Here is a 22,540-nt window from a genome sequence, read left to right on the forward strand (position 1 = left end):
ACAAAGAAGTAGCTTCTCAGTGTTCTGTCTGTTCATAATGTATTGCAGAAATCCCTTATGAACTATTATTAATCTTCTAGGCTACAGTTAGCCTAGTAGGCCTATTATTCGAAAATTATAAACACTTTTACATTAATCCATCATAAATTCACATAAAGCGCAATGTAATTGGATTTAAGAACTAAACGTTATTTTCTTACACTTAGCCTACTATTCTGGATATTCACGAACTGACTTTGAATTTGAGGAAAATGTTACACATAATTAAAAACAAAAAACTTACAACTGACACAAGCACATTAATATGAGCATCTTGAATATTAAATACAATATATGGGTGCATAAACACGTTGTCATGCCTTGTGGTGTGACATATATTCACTCTAAAATAGCATTGTATAAAAGAGAGTAGTATTGTCACGCCACTATCAAAGAAAGAAAAAAATATAATATATAATTAAAAAGTGTGTGATTTAAAGTGCCAACACAAATGAGTAGCTTTATCACTTTTTTATTAAGAACATATTCCAAGCTCCTAAACTTTTTTGAATCACTGAGGAAGGAATGTCCTCCAAGTTAACACAGCACTGACTACGGAATCGTTTAACCACAGGTTTAAAGGGGACTTTGATTAGAGCACGCGTACTTATTTACAATATATATAACCAAATAGTTAGCTAAGGAGCACGTGCTTGTGCAATGGTTACACAAGTGCATCGCGTGCGGCGTGTTTGTGCTCATGGTCGCGCGGACTTCCGTGCGTTTGGTTTGGCGTTATTTTGTCCAGAGCAGAATGGGAGATATGTCCTCCAAAATACGAATGCCGACTCCGGAGGAAGCGTTACCTGGAAGAGAGCAGAGCATAAAAGTGTCAGGTATGGTGTTGTGAATTTGTCTGACTTTCTCAGTTCGCGTGCTAACGCGGCTATCAGTGTCAAAACAAAGGCAGTGCCCTAACGTTTCAAGTCGCGATGACATGGATATCGTTTTATAGGGTACGGAATTGCATCCGAAGCGTACTCGTGCAAAAGAAAGCTAAGACGGGTCCTCTGCAGTCGAGGAAACGAGGGGCTTTGTTTTGTTTTTCCTGGATGTGTGCGACGCGCATGCGCAGTGCTACACTAACATCTAATTGTCATTTTGTTTATTCTATGACACCTTATAGTAGCATCATTATATCTCATTCAGCCCTTTTCTCTTTTTCATTTTCATCCATTTTTCACGTTAAAGTACCATTTAGGTGAAGCAAAATGTTTTCAAAGTAAGTTTTTTTTTTACTGAGTAATATCTCCAACACTCTTGGTATTAAATATTCAATATCTTTCTCCTCCGAGGCAAGAGTACAGGGTAGTAAAGGGCAATAAAAGGCACACTTGCAGTGGAACAGAGCAGCTGACTCAGGCTCTTACATAAAAAATGGAAATGCTGCTTCAAGTAGGGTGAAGAGCTCTGATGGGAACAGGAGGCCTGCTTCGAATCCTAAATCACACCATTTAAGTGACATCATTTAAACAGAAAAATAAAACATCTAGTTAGAATAGTAAATAGTTATTTAGCAGACACTTTTATCCAAAGTGACATGGATCAAGTGGGACAGTCATCCTGAGATTTAAAAAAATTGTTTATACTATCAATAAATTCATTTTTATATATATAATTACACCCACATGTTATTCCAAACATACTTAACAGTATAGTTCACCCCCAAAAATTACAATTCATATACTCACACCGGTAACACTTTTATTTTCTGTGGAACAGAAAATAGTTTGTAAAAACATTTTGTCTATGACACTTTCATCCAAAGTGTGTGTGAAAAGAATAGTTTATTCAAAAGTGTACCCCCCACCTCATTATTTTCACACCCTCATGTTATTCCAAAACTATCTATTATTTTTTCCTTGGAACACAAACTGAGAAATTGCATGAGTAATGCATGGGCTATTTCTTTTTCATATGGAAAACAAGACGCATGTACATTGTTTTACAATTATCCTTTTGTGTTCCACTGAAAAATAACGGCATATGGGTAGGGATAATAATGACAGAATTTTTATTTTTTGAGAAAACTATCCCTTTTGTCTTGCTCAAGGGCACAATAGTGATAACACAAGGCTTGTTTCTTTCGGAGGTCGAACTAGCAATTTTCTGCCTTTTCAGCCTTGGGCTATAGCCATATACCTTGTCCCATCCTCCCAGCAGCAGGTCCGAGTAGACATTTCTCTTCGAGTTTTTGAGATATTGCCTTTGCATTCATTTTACAACTAACAGCTGTGGATTTAAGTTAAGTAAAGGCAACTTTAGATAAGGATGGTAGGTTATTGTTGTAACTCGGCCTGGAAGTTAATAAGTATAAAATAATGTGTTTGCAATGCCTTGCTCTCAGGAGCATCCGCAGGCTGCTTGACATGCGACTCACATTGACGTTCAGTGCAATGGCATGAAGCGTGCCCATGCAGGTATCCACCCCTTCAGACTGCAGTGAACTGATTATCAGCGCTCGCCTCTCAAGGCTTCCCCTTGGCAACGGGACTCCACCGCGGAGCTGGAAGGTTGCCAGGTAACACTCTGCAACACTGACACACGCGTGTCTCGCTTTGAAGATGTAATGAACCTGGTTGAAGGTTACAGACCACAGAACAGATGGAAGAATGAGAACAGAGCTTAGGGCAGTGCGATGTCTCTGAACACGAGCAGCTCTTACAAAAAACTTTGTGGGCGCTTCGCTCATGTGCTGAGGGAACTGGTTCAGTTCTGTCAAGTGTTGGAGTTCGCTGTGGACTTTTGGAGTGGGATTGTACTTCTTTTTTTATTGATATGCAAAAATAAAAAAAATGCTCCCTTTTTGAAAATGCTTGAATAATTAAGATTTATATTTTAGATTTATTTTAAGAAGCTTCTTCTACTAAGGCTTCATTTATTTGATTAAAAAAGTAAAAACAGTAATAATGTTAAATATTATTGCAATTTAAAATAACTGTTTTCTGCTTGAATATATTTTAAAATGTAATTTATTCCTGTGAGGTTAAAGCTACATTTTTAGCAGTCATTTTAGCATATCAGAATGATTTCTGAAGAATCTTGAGACTGAAGACTGGAGTAATGGCTGCTGAAAATTAAGCTTCACCGTCATAATGCAATTACTTTGAGTTTGGCTCACGAACATGTGACTTCATTGCATCTGTAAAACTTTTTTAAATATTTAACAGTATATTTAAAAAAAAAAAAAAACTCAAGTTCTTTGTACATTAGACATTTTTTATTAATTTTTTTAATTTATTTTAAATTTTTTAAATTGACGTTTTAATTTTAAATGAAACATTTTAATAATAATAATAAAAAGCAAATGTTCGAAAAAAATTAATTAAATTAATTTGTGAAATTCTAATAGCAGTTTGGTTGATTAGGTAGTATAGAAAAAAATACTTTACTTGACTATTTGATTGCTCGTATGCTGTAAATTAAAATTTGATTTACTAGGAAATATACATTGTCAGAGCAATAGTCCAACTGATTTCATATTCTCTATACCAGTTGTTGATTTGCCATGCTAAATATCAATTAACACTAACAGTTTTGTGGCATTGCATGGTTTGGTTTCCATATAAGTGAGAAAGTTTGTTTAGGGAGGGCGTCCTTGGGGCCATCCCGCTTTGGCACAGCATCGCTGCCATGTCCCCAAAAATGGCAGTAGCAGCACAGGAGGTGCTGTTTTGGAACGCAGAGAATGATCATGGTGCTGAAAAGAAGAACAGCAGCAGGATTTTTCCCTGCTAAGACAGATTTGAAAGTGAGTAGGTGAAAAACAGAGCAACTTTCGAGTGCCGGTGGCTAACAACGCATGGAGCGGATGGGCGGTTGAAGGAGGGACTTTAGAGGTGCGGGGACGCTGGGGAGATTGGGATGACCGACATTCCAATGTCCTCACGTCTGTGCATCTGGCAAGGGAGGAGAGGGGGCCGAATTTGGATGAAGGTGGCAGGGAATGGCAGAGAAGAGAAATTAATTTGAGATTCGTTTTGATCAATTTGCTTAAATTGGCGCTTTTTCGAGGGGCAGGAGGGGGGCCCAGACAAGCAGACACAGGCTGGAGCTCTGCCAGGGTTTCTCGGGAAAGTTGCCACGCCGGGAGTGCGGGAGCACGGAGAGGGAGAGGAATGGAAGAGAAAAAACCCAGGCGAGACTTGGCAGGGTTCTATCGCAGCTCCCTTTGTCTGTTTGCTCAGCTTTTGCGCAAAGGAAATCAAAAATACCCCGAGTGCAGGAGCTCAGCTTCAGTGCTAAAAAGTCTAAAAAGAAAACTGCATTATATTTTGCAGGAAGCTAGGGCAAAGGGGGCACACATTGTAATCAATGTGCTGTTTTTTGACAATTTTGGAAGAATTGCACGGTCCCCGTTTTTTTGGACTGGACTTTTGAAGTTGTTTGCGCCAAGAGATGACCATGCGTCTTCAGGGGTCTTTATCTTAACCACAAATGAAGATGCATCTGACTTATGTTCTCACTAATGGTTTTACTATGCCTGGAACTACAAACGGCAAGTGCCAAAGAAAAGTTTGCACCTCTACGACTGGACTACAAAGTTTTTTTTACTTTCAGAACTTCTAAAACTAAGGGCCAGAACCAAGATGCTGCATTCCTTGCTGCAAGTGGGAAATGGATGTTTTTGTATTGGAAGAAGAAGTTGGGTGACTTTCCAAGTGTCCTCAGCAACAGTCTTCTTTCTTTGAGGTGTGTCTCCAGAAAACCAAGACTAAGATGCTAAGATCAGTGAGGGCATAAAGAGAGTTTTGTTTGCAGGTAATATCCCAGTCTTCTAACTATTAGGGAATTTGATGCACTACAAGGAGATGAATTGTTTGTCAGCCATTTTGGTGCTCAAAAGCTTGTGGTCAACAAACATCTGGAGTACAAAGAAGGCATGGATGTTGATTTTCCTAACATCTGTAAGTGGATCCTCTTTCAAGCCAAATAATGCTGTACTATCCCATATTAATAAAGAACACTTGATAGTCATTAAGTTTAGAGTTTTTTTCTCAGTTGGCTTCCTTGATGCAGATGAGACACCGTTAGAACGGTGAGTTGTTATTATTGGTTTATATGAAGTGAGTATGTTTTCTACTGATCCTTTGTTTGCTTTTTTTCATACAGCTTTGTTTGGTACATGCCACTTTATACATGCTGACTTTATAGCGTCCTCTCACCAACTTTTATACTAATATACTGTTTCTTTTGTCTCACACAGCTACACATTGGCATTGCTTATTGCTATTGAACTATGATTCTGGCTGCATCGGCAGGCTTCCAGTTAATAACTGTGAAAAGGGCAAAAACAGAGAAGAGACAGAGAGAGATTTTGTTGATTTGGTGCCAGGGTGAATTTGCCAGATGTGTTTCATCACAAGACAGGTGTCCATGGCTGATAGAGCAGGTGCATTATGATGTTTGGCATTATAGTTTGATATTATGGTTTTCTGAAAGGCCTTTCAGCTTTCCATCAATACTCAAAACATGCAAAGGCCTAAACTCTCTTTGGTGGAATTTTAAACATGTGGACATTGAATTTTTAATCACCAGTATTTCTGACCTTTGAGGATGAATCCGAATTCACTGTTCTGTGTGCCATTTCTGATTTGTTTTATGAAGTAGAAACTTTTTTTTCCTTTTTGCCACCAGCGTCTCAGAACAGCTGCCTGGACAACTGCAAAATGCCAGTTGGAATCGCTCCATTGCTTTCCATTCGTTAAAAAATAATGATTAATTATCAACAAGATTATTCATATACCACCTGGATAGATTTAAATTAACAACCCTAATTGTCTAGTTTTGGAATATGTTCATTTAAAGCTTATCTGTGGATTAGGCATTTTTTTATAAAGTAGAGGGAAATACTATCACTACTGCAAAGCACAAAGTACCTTTGTTAAAGTACAAAAAAGAAGTGCAAATGGACAGTATTCCCGAAAGATTGGTTGGAAAACTGCTCTAGCTGTTTCTTTAGAACACACAACATTGATTAGACCAAAGAACGTTCAATTTTTTAATACTGAAAAATTTAACATTTATGTAAACCACCATTCAAATGTTTGGAATCAGTAAGATTTTATAGTTTGAGCACCAAATCTGCATATTCAGCATATCTGAAGGATCATATGACCCTGAAGACTAGAGTAATGGCTGCTGAAAATTCATTTGTCCACAAAAGAAATAAACTTCATTTTAAAATATTAAAATAGAAAACAGTTGCACAGTTGTAAAATAGAAAACATCTTTCACAATATTACTGTTTTTACTGTCTGTTTTTACTGTATTCTTAGTCAAATAAATGCAGCATTGGTAAGCATAAGAATTTTAACATTGTTGTACAGTATATATTCAGTATTCAAACTTGCATACTTGCATCAGCTTTTTATCAGTAGTTAAATTCCTTGAGATACATTTTTTTAAGCTTTTTTCCTGGCTAAGTGAACAAGTAGAACAGTCCAACCATGCATGTGTAACAGTGGCTGTAAATTATTCATAACTTCCTTTGCAGATAATAGAAAACCTGATATGTTTGCATGGCTTTTCTCAGCAATACAGTTTTTTGAAACCTTTTAATGGTTGCAGAGAAGCAGTGTGGAGTTTTTGGTGAATCGTTGTGCACGTTGACCCACTTTAACTCAGTTAATAGCTTGAGAATCTAGCTTCCTTTTTCTGAAAGTATCATTTAGATTAGTCTTTCTCTTTGCTGATTTGCTGAAACAAATGTGATGTTCTTTAGTTTAACTCAAGGCTAAGATCATGGTTTTGACTCCCAGCGAAACCACATACCGATAAATGTATATTTTGGATAAAAGTGTCTGCCAAATGCATAAATGTAAATGTAATCTGACCTTCAAACCCTAATGAAAGGAAGACCTGCAGGTATGATGTGATTAAGTAGATCATTTAAAAAGCCTGTTACACACTCCCTCCGTCTCCCACAGTGCTCTTTGCCCTGCTCAAGAACACCTCTGTCAACACACATGACTTGTATTGCTTTCAGCAGTCATCTGATCTGTCTGTCTTGTCACTGATTTACAAAAGATAGTGGTTAGCTTATGTACTGGTTTAATGATTGTGTAATATTTTATGGCAGATTTGGACTTAAATAAGGGATATGAATCATTCCAAGGTCTTGAATGAGCTCGCACTTCATCAGCATGAGAAAGGAACAACTGGGTTCAAAAGCTAAGCTTTATTAGTAGAAAATTATTTGGACTTTTCCATCAGCTTGTAAAAATTGTGCACAGTTTCATTTTCAATGGAAGTCTAAAGGCAAGTCATCAGGAGAAAGTTATATATGCAATAAACACTAGGGTTAGTCCATCCAAAAATGAAAAGTCTTCATTTCATTACAGTACAGATCTGTTGTCATTTCATTACAGTACAAAACTTTCTGTATTCTGTGGACTCCAAAATAAGTGTTTTTTGTCCATATAATGGTGATCTCCAATGTTGTTTGGTTCTCAGCATTCTTCAAAATATCTTCTATGTTCTGCAGAAGAAACTCATTCAGGTTTGGAACAACATGATTTTTATTTTTTGGGGAAATATCTTTAAGAACATTGTTGAGAATGACTATTGTCTGCAAATTAAATTTTTTAGCTATTGTCCTTAACAAACAAAACCAAACATCCTGTTTACGCTGAGATACAAGTTCATCTGCTGTTGTATTGCAAAAAAGTAATTTAGACTAGCCTGCAAGTCAAATGATATTCATTTTAGTATATAATTATGCTTTTGCACATTTCTGCATCTAAAACCACCAGAATGCATTGTCCAGTTAGATGGTTTGTGATAGATGGTTTGTGTCTGTTCTAATTGACAGCCTGTCACAGATCCTTTGAGAAAGCTTAGTTTGTTTTTCTTTAAAGTTGCGATGTAGTGAAAGATCTGTGATTCAAAAGATATTATCAAAAAAGAAAGAAAAGTGTAGGGCAGGATTTGGTTCTATCCATCGGTTGTTGATTGGATGGAGGCAGATGTGAGCTTGCAGTCGATTGTAAGAAAATGAAGAGCTCAAAATATTATTTAAAAAAAGGAATCATAAGCATGGATGATTCATTCAATAAGATCAATAACATGCATTTAGAAAATACATTTGAGATGTCGACTTTTGGTGGTGCTGATGGGCATGTGAAATAGCCTTTGAAATTTCTGTCTCGCTAACGGATTGGGATTATTCCGACACTGTTATTTGTATTTTATAGGCCCAATAGCAACATCTTCATTGTTAAAGCTGTGATTTATCTCTCTTTGTGCAACATGGAGGAAGTTGGAATGGCTTAGAACAATTGAGTCCAAGAAGACAGCAAATGAATATCGCCGCGTTGAGTTGGTGGATTTGGCATCGCGGCTGTGCGTATGATAAATTCCAAATCTCACAGCTTGAAGGGTTGTTTCAAGAGATCAAAATAATTCTTTCTGAAAATGTGTTTGGATTCCTAATGCAGGTTGTAAAAAGACGCTTTGCTCAGAGGACGCAACAGTCCACCTGTTTGTCTGAACAAAGAACTGAAGGAATTAAAGATATGATGTGTTCTGGGTCCTACAGTGCGTTTCATTTTGTTGTTTTTACCTCTGGTGAGCAAAACCCCCTTTAATCTTAGCTCCAAAGGACTGCACTGACGGGCAGGTGTGGAGCGCTAGTCGCCATGTTTGATGTTGACACACAATCGCAAGATGAAGGGAGAAGGAAGCCTTTTCACTCACAAAGAGTTCTCTCTCACTCCTTCACCTCTGTGGCCACACGTCTACCCGTTACCGGCTCATTAGTGATCCTGTCTTCCTTTATAATGATAGAATAGGAGCAGGAGGGTAAAACCCTGTCTGTCGCATATGCCCTGTGTTGCAGTACAAGAGTCGTCTGTTCCACTGATCACAGTAGCGTCTAGGCTGCTATTTTAAGAGGTCTTCCAGTATGAAACGTTCTGTAGTTGAAGCAAATTGGGTAATAATGTCGGAAACATACTGACCCACTATGATTTAAGTGCTTTTTCTTTAATTAGTGGTGAGAAGATGTACAAAAATAGCATAAAGACTTGAAGATTCAAATTGAATCGGCTCTGGATGTGTTTGAAATGGCGTACTACTACTATACTACTGCTTTTGGAGTAAAGGTAAATGCACAGAATGCAACAATTAGGGGTTAATGAGATATAGCTACACAGTCTTATGCCGAGGCGCTGGAAGCATTCAAAATTGCATAGTACTACACTACTAATACTATGTTTTTGCAGTATGTTAAACAATGTGCCCTGGACATAGTATTCAACATTAATTTGAGTTGTTGAGAGACTTTGCATAAAGGTTTAAAGCTTAATTTTGCAGCTGATTAATAATGAGTCTCTGGAAGTGTTTGAAATGGCTACCATACTGTTTTTGGATTATGCAAAGGTATGTACACTGCGCAGAGTGTGCACCATTAATTGGTGTTGATGAGATGAGTAAAAATGGCATAAAGTCTTGAAGATTCAATATCAATCATCACACATTATTGAGCTCTGAATGTGTTCAAGATTGCATAGTACTAAACTACTGACACTATTTTTATAGTATTTAAAACAATGCATTGCATCATTAATTGTTGATGAGATATAACATAGCAAAAGAGGTTAAAGATTCAAAGTGCAGCTAATTCATAATTAGGTTCTGGATGTGTTCAAAATGGCATATTATCATACTTCTCAAACCATTTTTGCAGTATGTACAGTGTGCACAGTTGCATTGAAATGACCTGACTACATCTACAGAACTCTATTAAACATCAAATATATAGTGGAGTCATATGACATGTCATTGAAGCATACTACTATTGCAGTGTTTGTCATGGCACGCTGTACTGTTTCACATTCATTTTTACAAAATAGTGGGCGGTATACAGTATATACTGTGCAGTATGCCACAAGCAATACACTAGTGTTCCATTCCAAACAGCCTTGTTTAATCACCATGACAAAGGAAGTGATTAAGTGTTGGGCATTTTACAAAATGATAGTCTCTTGGCAGTCCTTGTGTTTGTAGTTGACTACATGCTGTTGCCAATGGTGACAATATCAAATGAACTGGAATGAACACTTTCATTCCACAGCTGAACATGAAGTATGAGGAACACATTATCCATGTAAATATAGCTTTGTATTTGATGCGGTTTCTCTTTCTGATTTTGCCTCTTCCATTCTCTACAATCTCTGTCGTTCTCGTTCTCTCTAGCCTTCCCCCCACCCTCCTTCTGATTGGTCGAATTAACTCTGCAGCCTCCTGTTGTGAATAATTACTTTTGATCCAATGCGGATCTCTCTCTCTCTCTCTCTCTCTCTCTCTCTCTCTCCTATCATTCACACTCGCTCCCTCTTTCAGTGTTTTCAAATTTCCCTTTTCAAAATTTTTTTATGCTGGCTGTCACATCCCAATATCACAAACCCACATGTAAACATATACAGTCCATTGAGATGGGTTCTCAAGTTTTTCTTGCTCTGTTAGTTTAAGCAGAAATTATTGTGGGTGATTATGAACTGCATTGTATATTGAGTGATTCATTGACTGCATTATGGCCACCTCTCAAGCCACTTGATACTTTGGTTGTTAAAGTGATAGTTCATGCAAAAATCCTGTCTCAAGTCTCATGTTTTCCGTAATTTTCTTTCTTCTGTGGAATGCAAAGGAGACTATTAAAGTGCCGTCAAGCTCCAAATACGACAAAAACACCTTAAAAGTAGTCCATATGACTCATGTACTATATTTTTCTGAAGTCTTCTTAAGCTATATGATAGTTATGTGTGACGAACAGATTGCTGTAGCTCGTAACATTTGTGTTAGCATAGTTGAATGTGGCACATGAAGATGTCCCAGCAGTACTAAGGATTTAAAGTCACAATGAAACTGAAGTAGTGAAAGATCTTATTTTCTTCGTATTGTGATGTACATCTGAGTGTAGCAGATTAAAACCATTTAATAGGTTTTTTTTAAAGAATGCACAAAGAATAGTGACTGATTCAAGCCATGTTTTAGCCACAATTAATAAATTATACTACATTCAGGGAAGCGTTATAGCAGGGCTGTCCAAACTCGGTCCTGGAGGGCCGGTGTCCTGCAGAGTTTAGCTCCAACTTGCCTCAACACATCTGCATGGAAGGTTCTAGTATGCCTTATAAGAGCTTGATTAGCTGCATCAGGGTTGGAGCTAAACTATGCAGGACACCAGTCCTCAAAGACCGAGTTTGGACACCCCTGCGTTATAGGGTTACACTATGTGAAAGCCATTACAAAAAATTATTTGTATTAGTATCTATTACTATTTTAAATAGTAAGATGTAGTTGTTGGTATAATGTATTCAGAATGTTTTTTTTAAATGATGGTGTCAGTTGTGTATAACTGCAGCGAGTCAAAGACAAATTTCCTTGCGAAAGGACTATAAAGTATAACTCTAACTCTATTATCGAAAAATTTTGTTTTGTTCTTGTTTTATGTTGGTTGTTGATTGGATTTTGAGATGTTGAAATGCCAAAAATTATGGCGTATGTCACCAGATAAATTGAATATTGAATTATTAAACATGTCAAAAATGACATGTTAAAAAGTAAAAATGAAAGATATACACAGATGAATTGTTCTCAAAAAGATCTATACCATGCATTCATAAAATAGATATGAATTTTGAATTTTGGTCTGTTTCACAAAGCTAAATGGTTTCTGAAGACTTAGAATACACTTTCATTCTTTCTTGTCATTTCTGGAGCTTTCATTTGTAAGAGTGGAAAAACAGCAGGAATATACTGCCTAAATCTCTTTTTGTGTTCCAGGGAAGAATGAAAGTCATATAACCCATACTGGAATGACATACGGCTTAGTAAATGATGACAGAATTTTCATTTCTGGGTGAGATAACCACTTAAATGAGGGTAATAGCAATATTTTGTCTACTCTTGCTCTTGTGCTGATCTCTGTTCACTACTGGACATCTTCTGAAAGTGGCAGGCCACCTCTGGACAGTCTGACAGGCAGAGGAATCAGCATGTCCTGTGCACTCTCCACGTCCTTAGTGGACCACATGCCTGCACTGCTCTGTTCCGCCTGGCTGACCTGTCAAAAATGTTCTAGCCACACGAGTGGGCTTCTACAGCGTGGCCGCATGGAAATGACTTGGCACCTTTGCATTAATTTTTCATGGGCCTTGTCTTTAGATGTTCCCCCTCCTTTTGAATATCGGCTATTTCAAAGGCCGGCCCTGCAGATCGCCAGCGTCATTGCGGCCTTGTGGCCGAGGAGTTTAAATGCAGGATGATGCTCCCATGCTGGCAATCAAACCCGTGGAAGTAGCCCACCTGGAGCATCGATGTCAAAATGCATCGTTGTTCATGAGCGCTATAAATAGCTTTCCAATCAGACTTGAGCCCCCCCTAGATGGAAATTGCTTTAAATGTGCTGGTGTATAGGTAAGTTATGTAGGAGGGGGAGGCTGAAGTGTCTTCGCAAATGCAAAGAACGTGTCGGCTGGGAACACTGGGAATTGAATTACAGGAAAGCATAATGCAATCCTTGATATCTACCTACTCTGCCTAATGAAATCAGCAGATGAAAGCACAGCTGGACCTTCTTGCAGGATATTACTGTGTGAGAAAGTGCTTAGCTGGCTGAGGGAGGGGGTGGAGAATGCAAGCACCTTTGGGAACAAGTACGTGCATGTTCTCACACAAGTGCATGTTCTTTCAAAAACACTGTTTTTCATTTACTTCAATATGGCGGACAGACACCATGTTGGAAAATAACAAATGAGACATCGTCAGAATTGTCATAACCCAGGGAACGAAACGACATAAAAATGACACATTTTGGACAACATTTTGAAAAGTTATGTTTTTGCAAGAATCGTTATATCTCTGGAACACTAGGTGGCGCTGTCTTCATTCTTCCGAGGTACCATCCAGGACATTGTGTTCATGGTCCCTACCGATTCTTGTGCAGATATGTCAAATGGTTCAAAAGATATTGCAATTTATGACAAATTTCAAAATGGCGGACACGTGGTTCAGCCAAAATTCCTGGCAAAATTGACATCTTCTGATTCGGCATGACCCAAGGAATCCATAGACACAAGGATTGTAATTTTCTGACTGACTGTTCAAAAGTTATAAGCGTAAATGGGAATTTTTGGTATCTCACGACCCATAGGTGGCACTGTTCCCAACTTTGGCATGGACCCTCAGATCATGGTGTTGATGAAGCATACCAAGTTTAATTTTCGATTGATCAAAGTTTGGCTGAGATACAGCCTTTTGAACAAATTTTGGGTCGACCTCATTAAGTTCTCAACATCATAACTTTTGAACAAAGATAAATAAAAAAAATCTATTTTGTCATTTCTGTTCAGCTCAGTCCAAAGATTATCATTTTGGGAATAATTGGATTAATTTTGAAGGATTAGTAGCAACAAGACAGAATACTGTACTTTTCAAAATGGCCGCTACTGTAATGGGTGGAGTCTTAATGTAAGCTATTGAATGTGATCATCATGAAGAGAGTAATCATGTGTACTAAGTTTAATTTTTCTAGAACAAGGGGTTCAGGAGTTATTACCATTTCAATGTTGACTTTTTGAACTGGTGGTGGCGCTATAGAGTTGGTCCTATAGACCCCAAAGTTGGTCAGATCACTATTCATGGCCATCTCTACAAGTGTGCCAATTTTCATCATTTTCCTATGTTCCCTTCTCCCATAGGCCAAAAAATAATAATAATAATAAAGAACACATACAGATACAATAGGTGCTACAGCCCTTTGGCTTGGCCCCTAATAAAGAACACATACAGATACAATTGGTAAACAGATACAATAGGTAAACATACTAATTAAATAAATAGCAAAACTGAATTATTCCAAATGTTTGACCGGTAGTGTATTATTTTTCCATACACCTGCAGCTGAAATGTATTTGTGCAAAGGCATCATTTATTGTGTGAGTTTTTGTTGGTTGATGTAATAGTGATGTTGAATATGGCAAAATCATGTTCAACTTTGAGGTCTTTTCAGATTGATTGCTTTTGTTGATAGGTACAGTGAGGGGTTAAATTGGGATTTTAGTGTTGGTGCCCTTGGTAAGATTTGACATGACCCATTTCCACCCCTAAAAATGCACAATTACCTATTTGTAATAGCACTTTATACACAAAAGAACAGAAAAGGGTTTTTGGATCAGCAATTATATATATATATATATAAGTTATTGCTCATGAGGTATTTATTTGGTGTAATACTGTGGTGCAGTACAGTGAATGTAACATTATTCCACAGGCTTTAGGATATTTACTACATCTCTCCGTCAGCTCAGTTTGCTGGGTATCCTTTTGGCAGACAAGAGAGTCACATATCAAAGAGATAATGGAATGTGGCGTCTTCTTCAGCACGCCACAACGAAGGAGGAGTATTACCTTATGCAACTGACTTATGCTTTTAAGACTATTATCTTTTTAGCTCCCTTAATTGCAGGTAAAACAGCCGGCGCTGAGCTGCCCGTTATTTTGGCAGAGCAAAGCAGCTGACTGCTACATGCACACATTTCAGCTGCGCCACACAATGGCTAGTTGGAGAATGAGAGAAAACAAGAGAAAAAAAATCTAATCTGATTCTTTCATCTTTAGCTTACAGTAATGACATAGCCACAAACTTAAACAATCTTGCTCTTGACTTCAAACGTGCATTTGTCTTGCTGCACTAACATTTACACCAAACAGATCAAATAAAAGTGGCCTCTTTCTTCACCAGTTGTTTTTAGATTACTATATGTATTTGTGGCTTCTGATTTTGATTCTTGTTCACTTCTGAGGATTTCATCTAATTTGATACTTCTATTACAAAGGGTAAATGAGGTCTTTTTATTTATTTATTTACGAAGACCTAATGATGTTCGGATGATGTTTCTTTCAAATGAATGACTCCGATGAGTTGCTTCTTTTTAGTGAGTCAAAAACATACAGTGCAACCAGTGTAGTCTGACTGTCAAACAAACACGACTCTATGATTCAATTCTTTTTAGTGACTTTTTAGTACCAAATGAATGACTCTTGTGAGTCGGTTCTTTTTAGTGAATCAAAACCATACAACACAACAAGTGTAGTCCGACTGCCAAACTGATTGTTAAGATTCTTAAGAAAAATAGGTTCTTTTTAGTCCGACTGTTGAACAAAGTCAGAAGCATACAGTATAACCAATATAGTTCAACTCCCCAACAATGACTCCTATGAGCCGGATCTTTTTAGTGAATTAGACACAATAAGATCCATGTAATTCTAACATTCAGACTTAAATCAATGTAGATGCTAATTGATTTTTCATACGACAGCAGATAGATAGATAGCTGTACATGAGTAAAAGCTGAATATTTCAAGCGAAGCCTCCAAATATAATCCCTCTCTTTGCGTAGTCATTAAATAATCAGCCTTAGTGAGTGTATTTATATGTGTTTGTTTACATCCCCAGGCTGGCATGTTAGAGAACAGTCTGTTTACTTCTAATAAGCTTTCTGTGGCCGTTCCACACAGGCCTTGCTGTCCCTCGAGGTCCTGTCCCAAATCAGGCCCCCTGACCGGGAGAAGGATGCACGCAGGGCTGACACATGAGTGGTTGGCACATGCCAGTTTGCCTGCTGGGAATACCATCCCTCCCCGCACACAGCTCTCACGCCCTCATCATCCGCTCACCCGCTCGGCCTGACCGCCTCCTCCTCTGCTCAGGCTTTTGTTGTGGAATTTTCTATTTCCTATAAAATAGTTGCCAGCTAATGGATTTTTCCTTTATTCATTGGACGTGCTGAGTGATGACTCTCTCGGCACTTCTTAAAGGTGATTTACAATTAAAGGGACTTGGGCTATTTTCTAATGATTCTTTAGCTGAGTGGGTTTTATTGCACTACTAAGCTGTGTTATTAACAAACTGCCGCTTCGGCCCGTCCCTGTGGGACATGCTGAATTGCTTTGTCCTTTTCTCTGCTGGTGAATAAGGCCTTTCTCTCTCTTTGAGGCAGTCCAAAGCTTTTACAGTGTCACGAGAGAGGGTCCTGAATAGCGAGCATTCCCGCATGCGGCCGACAAACACAGTCATGCAAAAGCAGTCCTGCACAAACACATGCCATGAAAAGAACTCTTCGTATTAATCTAGGCATAAATAAATAAACGCATGCATTTAGGCACATTTCTGTTTTCTCTTGCTTTCCCTCTTTTTCTCTTAATGCATAACTTTGCTTATTGTTAGTTTGTTTCATATGGTTAGTTTATGCATGCTTTTTTTAATACAGGAACAGTGATGATACAAGGCCTTCAGTTTATTTTCAGTGGGAGAGAGGAGGCAGAAGCTTGTGCACAAAAGCTTCAGGAAAAGGAAAGATAATACTTAATATATCCTAATATCTCCTAAATTACTTGTAACAGGTAGAATGTATAGGAAAATAGCCTTAGCTTACTGCATCCAGTGTTTTTACCAAGCATGAAGATCACAAACAGATATTTAAGGATAGGAAGGCTGAAACCTATTTTTTTTTTTACAGTGAAATATTACAATATTTAAGAAAAATACTATTATTATTATTATTAGTAGGAGTATTTCACAGTACAAAAAAAATACAATAATAATATTCATGGCTGTCTTAATTGCTTCATTTTTAAACATTACACCATCAAGCTTTTATTGGAAAACCACGGGTTTAAAGCTTTGTTTGTCATTACATTCTGAGACACTGAAAATACTGGATCATGAGCTGCTCGTGTGTAAAAGAACACAGCACCGTGCTTCACTCTGACTAATGCAGCGCATATAATTATTAAAGCCGCGAGCCATTTAAGCAACACTGTGATTTCACTTTTATTTTGATTAATCGAGCAGCCCTACTGGAGCCCCTTAATAGCATCTACCAACGCCTATTATTTTATTAGCTATCACTTACAGGCATAACATAATATAATATTTACAGTAATTAACACATCATTCTGAGATATGGCATTTTTTTTAGACTACCATTGCAATTCCACTGACATGTTTGTATGGTAAACCAACTATTATGTAAAATGTCTCTTACATTGAAACCATGTGAGTCCGTATGTGACTGAGTGTCTGTATCAGGCGTCAGATGCCCCTACTTTATTAAATGGATGCAATTCTCAGCGTAACATAAGAAGCTAAAGTGTTCTGAAAGTGTTATGGATCGATTTTCTTCCTTTTGAATGCTGTTTTCTCAGACAGAGCTGCATACGAAGATGTTCCACAAGTCCGCCCATGTTGTTCTCATCGGATTATGCTAACAAGCACATTACCTCGGTGTTGAGTTCATGCAATCTCAATCTTTCACCCCGTCATCATCCCCGGCTATACGTTCAACTGCAATCAACCGCTGGACTTTTCAAAAGAGCAGCGGATCTCATTATTGAGGAGGTGGACATCTGGGAACCTATTGACTAGCTTAATGGCAGCACATTAAAAGCATCCTGGATGACATGGCCTCTCCAACATACAAGTACCTTGTCTCCCCTTTAAGGCCTGTAATAGATAAGAGCTTGGCCAGAGTCTCATGTCAGCAATATGATTGCCTACTATTTCCTCCTTGCACAAAGAGACTAGACTCACCTCCAGACAAAGTGCTCTTAAGGTCCATACAGGCCAAACCTTCTCCGTGCATCACGGTGATGCAAACTAGCATTGGAGGAATTCTATCCATCCCATCCATTTCATGGACAGCAGATCAGGGCCAGACGGTGTTAAGAGTACAGAGCAAGTTGTCACTGATTTCTTCCCATGCGTAGGTTTGCTGGTTTTGTCTCGCCTTTTTTTGTCTGATTATGATGTGTTGACAGCGCTGCAGACACGCAGCCGGTATAATCAGCTAAAACAATGGGCCGTAATAGCTGAGAGCGTAGCCGCTCCTCTCATCAGCTCTCATTATAAACACAGACGCTGTGTCGCTAACGCTAGACGACACAGGCGTGGAGCAAAGTGCATGCCTGATCGCAGAGAGCCATCAAACAGGCCATGTTTTTGTGGTATATGAGGACATCGTGCGCTGAAAGTTTATTGCGGTATATATGTATGGAGGCTATCAGCAGCACTTGTGGTCTGTTTTGATGGTCAATGACGTGAGTGTCTGGTTGACCGGTGATGTATTCTCTATCCCCTATATGAGCGGACCATGCATAAGAGCCATGCGTAATGTTAGAATCCAAGTACTTCCATGAAAGCTAATTTATGGTCACGGTTGAAAATGCAAGTTAAATGTAGTTCAGAGAGCTTGAGCTAACGTAATTCACCATTTATACAACCAAATGCATCTAGCTATTCAAGCTTGACTTCACACATCGTTGTGCACGGAAATGCACATGAACGTTGTATTCTCAATATTGCCCTAAGGAGGCACTTGTAAATTGTTTTCTACTGCCAGTTTTCCCTTTCAGGTCAACTGTCATCATGGCAAAGCAAGAGTTTGAAGAGAATGTTGCTGAACAATTTAAAGGATTAGTTAACTTCCAGAATAAAAATTCCTGATAATCCAAGATGACTTTTCGAAAAGAAATTAAGGTTTTTGAGGAAAACATTTCAGGGTTTTTCTCCATTTTTTTGGACTTTTTTCATTTATGGGACCCGATGGGTTGAAGGTCCAATTTGCAGTTTCATTGCAGCTTCAAAGGGCTCTACATGATCCTAGGTGAGGAATAAGGGTCTTATCTATAGCGAAACAATCAACTATTTTCTAAAGAAATTAAAAGTTATATAGTTTTTAACCACATTAACCACAGTGGAAATGTCATGAATGATGTAGGCGGAAGTACCGACCCAGTGTTTACAAAGTGAACGTGTAAAGAAAATCAAACGCCCTTTACAAAAAAGGTAAAACAACAATTTTGGACGATTTTAAAGTTTTTCGCCCTACCCTAGCTTTTTGAACCGAAATACACAGACGAAGAACTAACCAAACATGACCTTTCCAACGTGATTACGTAATGCGTGAAGTTGCGCATGTGCATCGCAGAGCTAGTGTAAAATGAGGATTTGTGGTTAATAAGTATATACATTTTTATTTTTTTTAGAAAACAACTAATCATTTTGTTAGGTAAGACACTTACTGTATTTCTCGATTCGGATCGTGTAGAGCCCTTTGAAGCTGCATTGAAACTGCAATTTGGACCTTCAACCCGCTGGCTCCTTAAGCTTATTGTCTATTTTTTTCTTTTACAAAATATCCCTACAAAATCCCTACAATATTTTGACACTGAAACATCTTGTTTCACTAAAAAATGTCAAAACAGGAAAGAAAATTGTTCAAGCCAAACCATTTTATGAGGTATTTAAGTATGTGCAAAGGGACTTCAGTGTTTCGTCTGTGTTGCATACAGTCGTTGTAGAGTATTAACTGAACCGGTCTGAAAAAAAAACCACGGTCTGATTTGAGAAGCAAAATGTATTATTTTTAGCAGTTTTGCAGATTTCCATCCTTTCCCATTCAAGCAGACTGGGGCTGTGCTCAAATAACTGGAAAAAGCTGCCCAAGGGAGACCAAGATGGTCGCCATGTGGACTGATCTGCTTTAAAATGCTTTGTATGTTTACCCTACTGGTGGATACAATGACAGAGGAGGAGATGGATGAACATAAGTGTAGGAATGTATCCAAATGCATATGCAGGATGGAGAAGCCATAATATAAGGCCTTTTTCAAGTTGACTAGCATTGCAATTACACTGTAGCTGTGAGAAGACACAGCAGTTTTCCTCTTTGAAAAGCTTCATCCAGAAATGTCGTAATGGAGTCTCATCATTCTACTGTCAGTACTCCATTTTTGTATTCTTTTCCAGGTCGTCTTTCTTCTTTCTCATGCTGTGCCCACTCTCCTTCTTTTCTCCTCATCCTCCTTTCCTTTCAACCCCTCTTCCATCCCTCCCTCCCCCTCCTGCAATCTGCCAGTGATTGCCGCGTCTGCAGTGTCTCCTGAGTCATCAGCAGTGCTGGTGTAATGGTGTGGAACTAGCCAAGGTGAATGGTTATTACTTATTGAGCTCCTGATTGCTGGGCAGAGACTAGCACCCATTTATTAGCACTTGAGCAGCATGGGCTCAAAGTAAACCGACTTTCTCCTTATCTGTTTTTGGAATGTGTTTAATGTTAGCAGTGAAACTGTGGCAACAGACATGTTATGGAACATTTTCTTTCTTTGTCATTTTGCCACTTGCTAAACCGACATGTGGTGCTACTAACATATTAAAACATTAACAAACCTGAAGGGACTGATATAGTAATTAATTCCTCATAAATGTGAATTTATGAGGAATTTGGCAACCCAAGCAAAGAATACAGAATCAACTGCCTATCAGCTAACATTAGCCATCTAACTTGGTTGCATAACATTTAGCATGTTTCTGAGGCATATGTAATAGACTATATTGTGAATCTACTTTTTGTGAGATAGTTGTATGCAAATATGGCCCTTAACATAGTACATACTTGAAATGTACATGTATGGAGCTTTCTTTGTTGCTTTGCTACTTGCTAATAAATATACAAAGCAAAGAGGTTCATAATAACTGGAGAAAGCCAGCTGTTAGCATTCCCACATATTGCTCGGTTGGTGCTTTATCCAATGACATGTAAACATTAAGCACTTGTGGCATTTATGATAGATATTGTTTCGTAAACAGGTATGGAAAGCAGTAGCGATTCAGAGCAGTCAATTAAATTACTTCTTCTTCAGGAGAAAAAAAAATTATTTTGTGGTTGTGATTTGGAGAAGAACAGGTAAATTACAAAACAGATTTAACCCCATGTAGTGTCTTCCTATCCATACTGTATAAACTGTTATCATTCAAAGGTCTGGGGTTTGTAAGATTAAAAAAAACAAAAAAAAACTTTTATTCAGCAAGGATGCATAAATTAATCACAAGTGACAGTAAAGACTTGTACATTTTCACAAATATTTCTGTCAAAAATGCTGTTCTAAACTTTCTATTAATCAAATAATCCAGAAAATGTATCACGGTTTTCACAAAAATATTAAACACAACTGTTTTTACATTGATAATAAAAATGCTTTTGAGCATATAAGTGGTATATTAGAATGATTTCTGAAGGATACTGAAGACTGGAGTAAAAATATTTTTAAATAGAAATTCTTATTTTAAAATGTAATAATATTTCACAATATTGCTGTTTTTATTGTATTTTTTTTTATCAAATAAATGCAGTCTTGATGAGCATAAGAGACATTTAAAAATTCCCACAACCCCAAACTTTTGAACGGTAGATTATTTGGCTACAAACCAATCAAATTTTACTTTATCTGCTTTTTGAAGAGGGCAAGTTAGTTAAGACCTCAGACAAATGTGATAAGCCACCTATTCACAGAGCATCTACCTCAAGGCGGCACAAAAGCTTGTTTGTGGGGAGCACAAACTGAATGGGATGCAAGTTGTCTTGATAGAATCTGAGAGATATATTTGGCTCCATAGATGGCTAATTGCACCAGTGCACCGAGTCCTTTCAGAGCATTTTCTTTGCCGCCATTGACAAAGCGGGCTCCGCAGGGCCACATTATTGTGAGGTTCCTTCTAGACAAGAGTGCAAGACCCCCAAGTCCCCTTCCCCTCCCAGCACACACACACACCTAATTTTTCACAACCCCTCAACTCAACTGACGTTGGCTACTCTCGCTTTTGTTATGGGTGCATTTGGCCCCTGTCCACTCTTGGTGTCGTGGCTCTTAATGGGTTTCCTCGTGCATTGATCGGAGTCAAGTCCATAGGGAGGCTGCTAGACCACAGAGGGACCAAAGGGCAAGGCCTGAGGGAGCCGGAGGGACCCTTAACAAGAGGCACAGCAGTAACAGTCTGAACTCCTTCGGCACTATCACTGCTGCATCTCTCCTATCTCTTAAGGGCTTGTCAATCAAAAACATCCAGAATAATAGCCGCTGACCGGACATCAGTCATACCAAGCACCATTTGATAAACAATTTGTCATGACTGCATGGAAAATCAAATCACTCCAGACTCAACCACAGAAATTGTGCTTTATTTAAATGACAATAGGAAGGACAGGGTCTGACAGGGAGGCATCTCAAATATACGATACTCAGGGTCAGCCACTATTATGTTCTAGCATTTATAAGCAGGGCTAACAATACATTTTTCTCTGCTTGCTTGTTTGGGCCAGATTTCTAACTGCCATGTTTTCACTGGCCCCAAAACAAATAGTTTAGTTTATTTTATTGTAATAATAATAATGATAATGATAATAATAATAATTATTATTATAATTAGTAGTAGCACTAGTAATAGTAATAATAATAATAATAAATTAACATTGTTATTACATATTTTAAGTTTTCACGTTATTTATTTTATTTACATTTTATTTTATGACTTTACATTTATAATTTTAACTGTCCAGTCAAATGTCACATTTACACTTATTATTTTATAATAATAATAATAATTTTTTCACACATTTTTAAACATTTAAACATGTTTTTAAACATAATTTACGCATTT

At 37.9% G+C, this 22,540-nt stretch overlaps 1 protein-coding gene across 2 annotated transcripts in view; it reads left to right on the plus strand.

Annotated features, from left to right (window-relative positions):
- The first annotated feature begins 552 nt into the window (after positions 1–552).
- The window catches only part of LOC306880338 (mitochondrial peptide methionine sulfoxide reductase-like), a 70,591-nt gene continuing 48,603 nt past the window's right edge, over positions 553–22,540 (plus strand). For both annotated transcript variants that reach the window (XM_079433818.1, XM_079433819.1), the window contains exon 1: positions 553–875. In XM_079433818.1, the coding sequence (XP_079289944.1) occupies positions 740–875 (136 nt within the window). In that variant the 5' untranslated portion in view covers positions 553–739. The remainder of the gene's footprint in view (positions 876–22,540) is intronic.

Source organism: Barbus barbus (genome assembly GCF_936440315.1).
Source record: "Barbus barbus genome assembly, chromosome: 14".
Taxonomy (NCBI): Eukaryota; Metazoa; Chordata; class Actinopteri; order Cypriniformes; family Cyprinidae; genus Barbus; species Barbus barbus.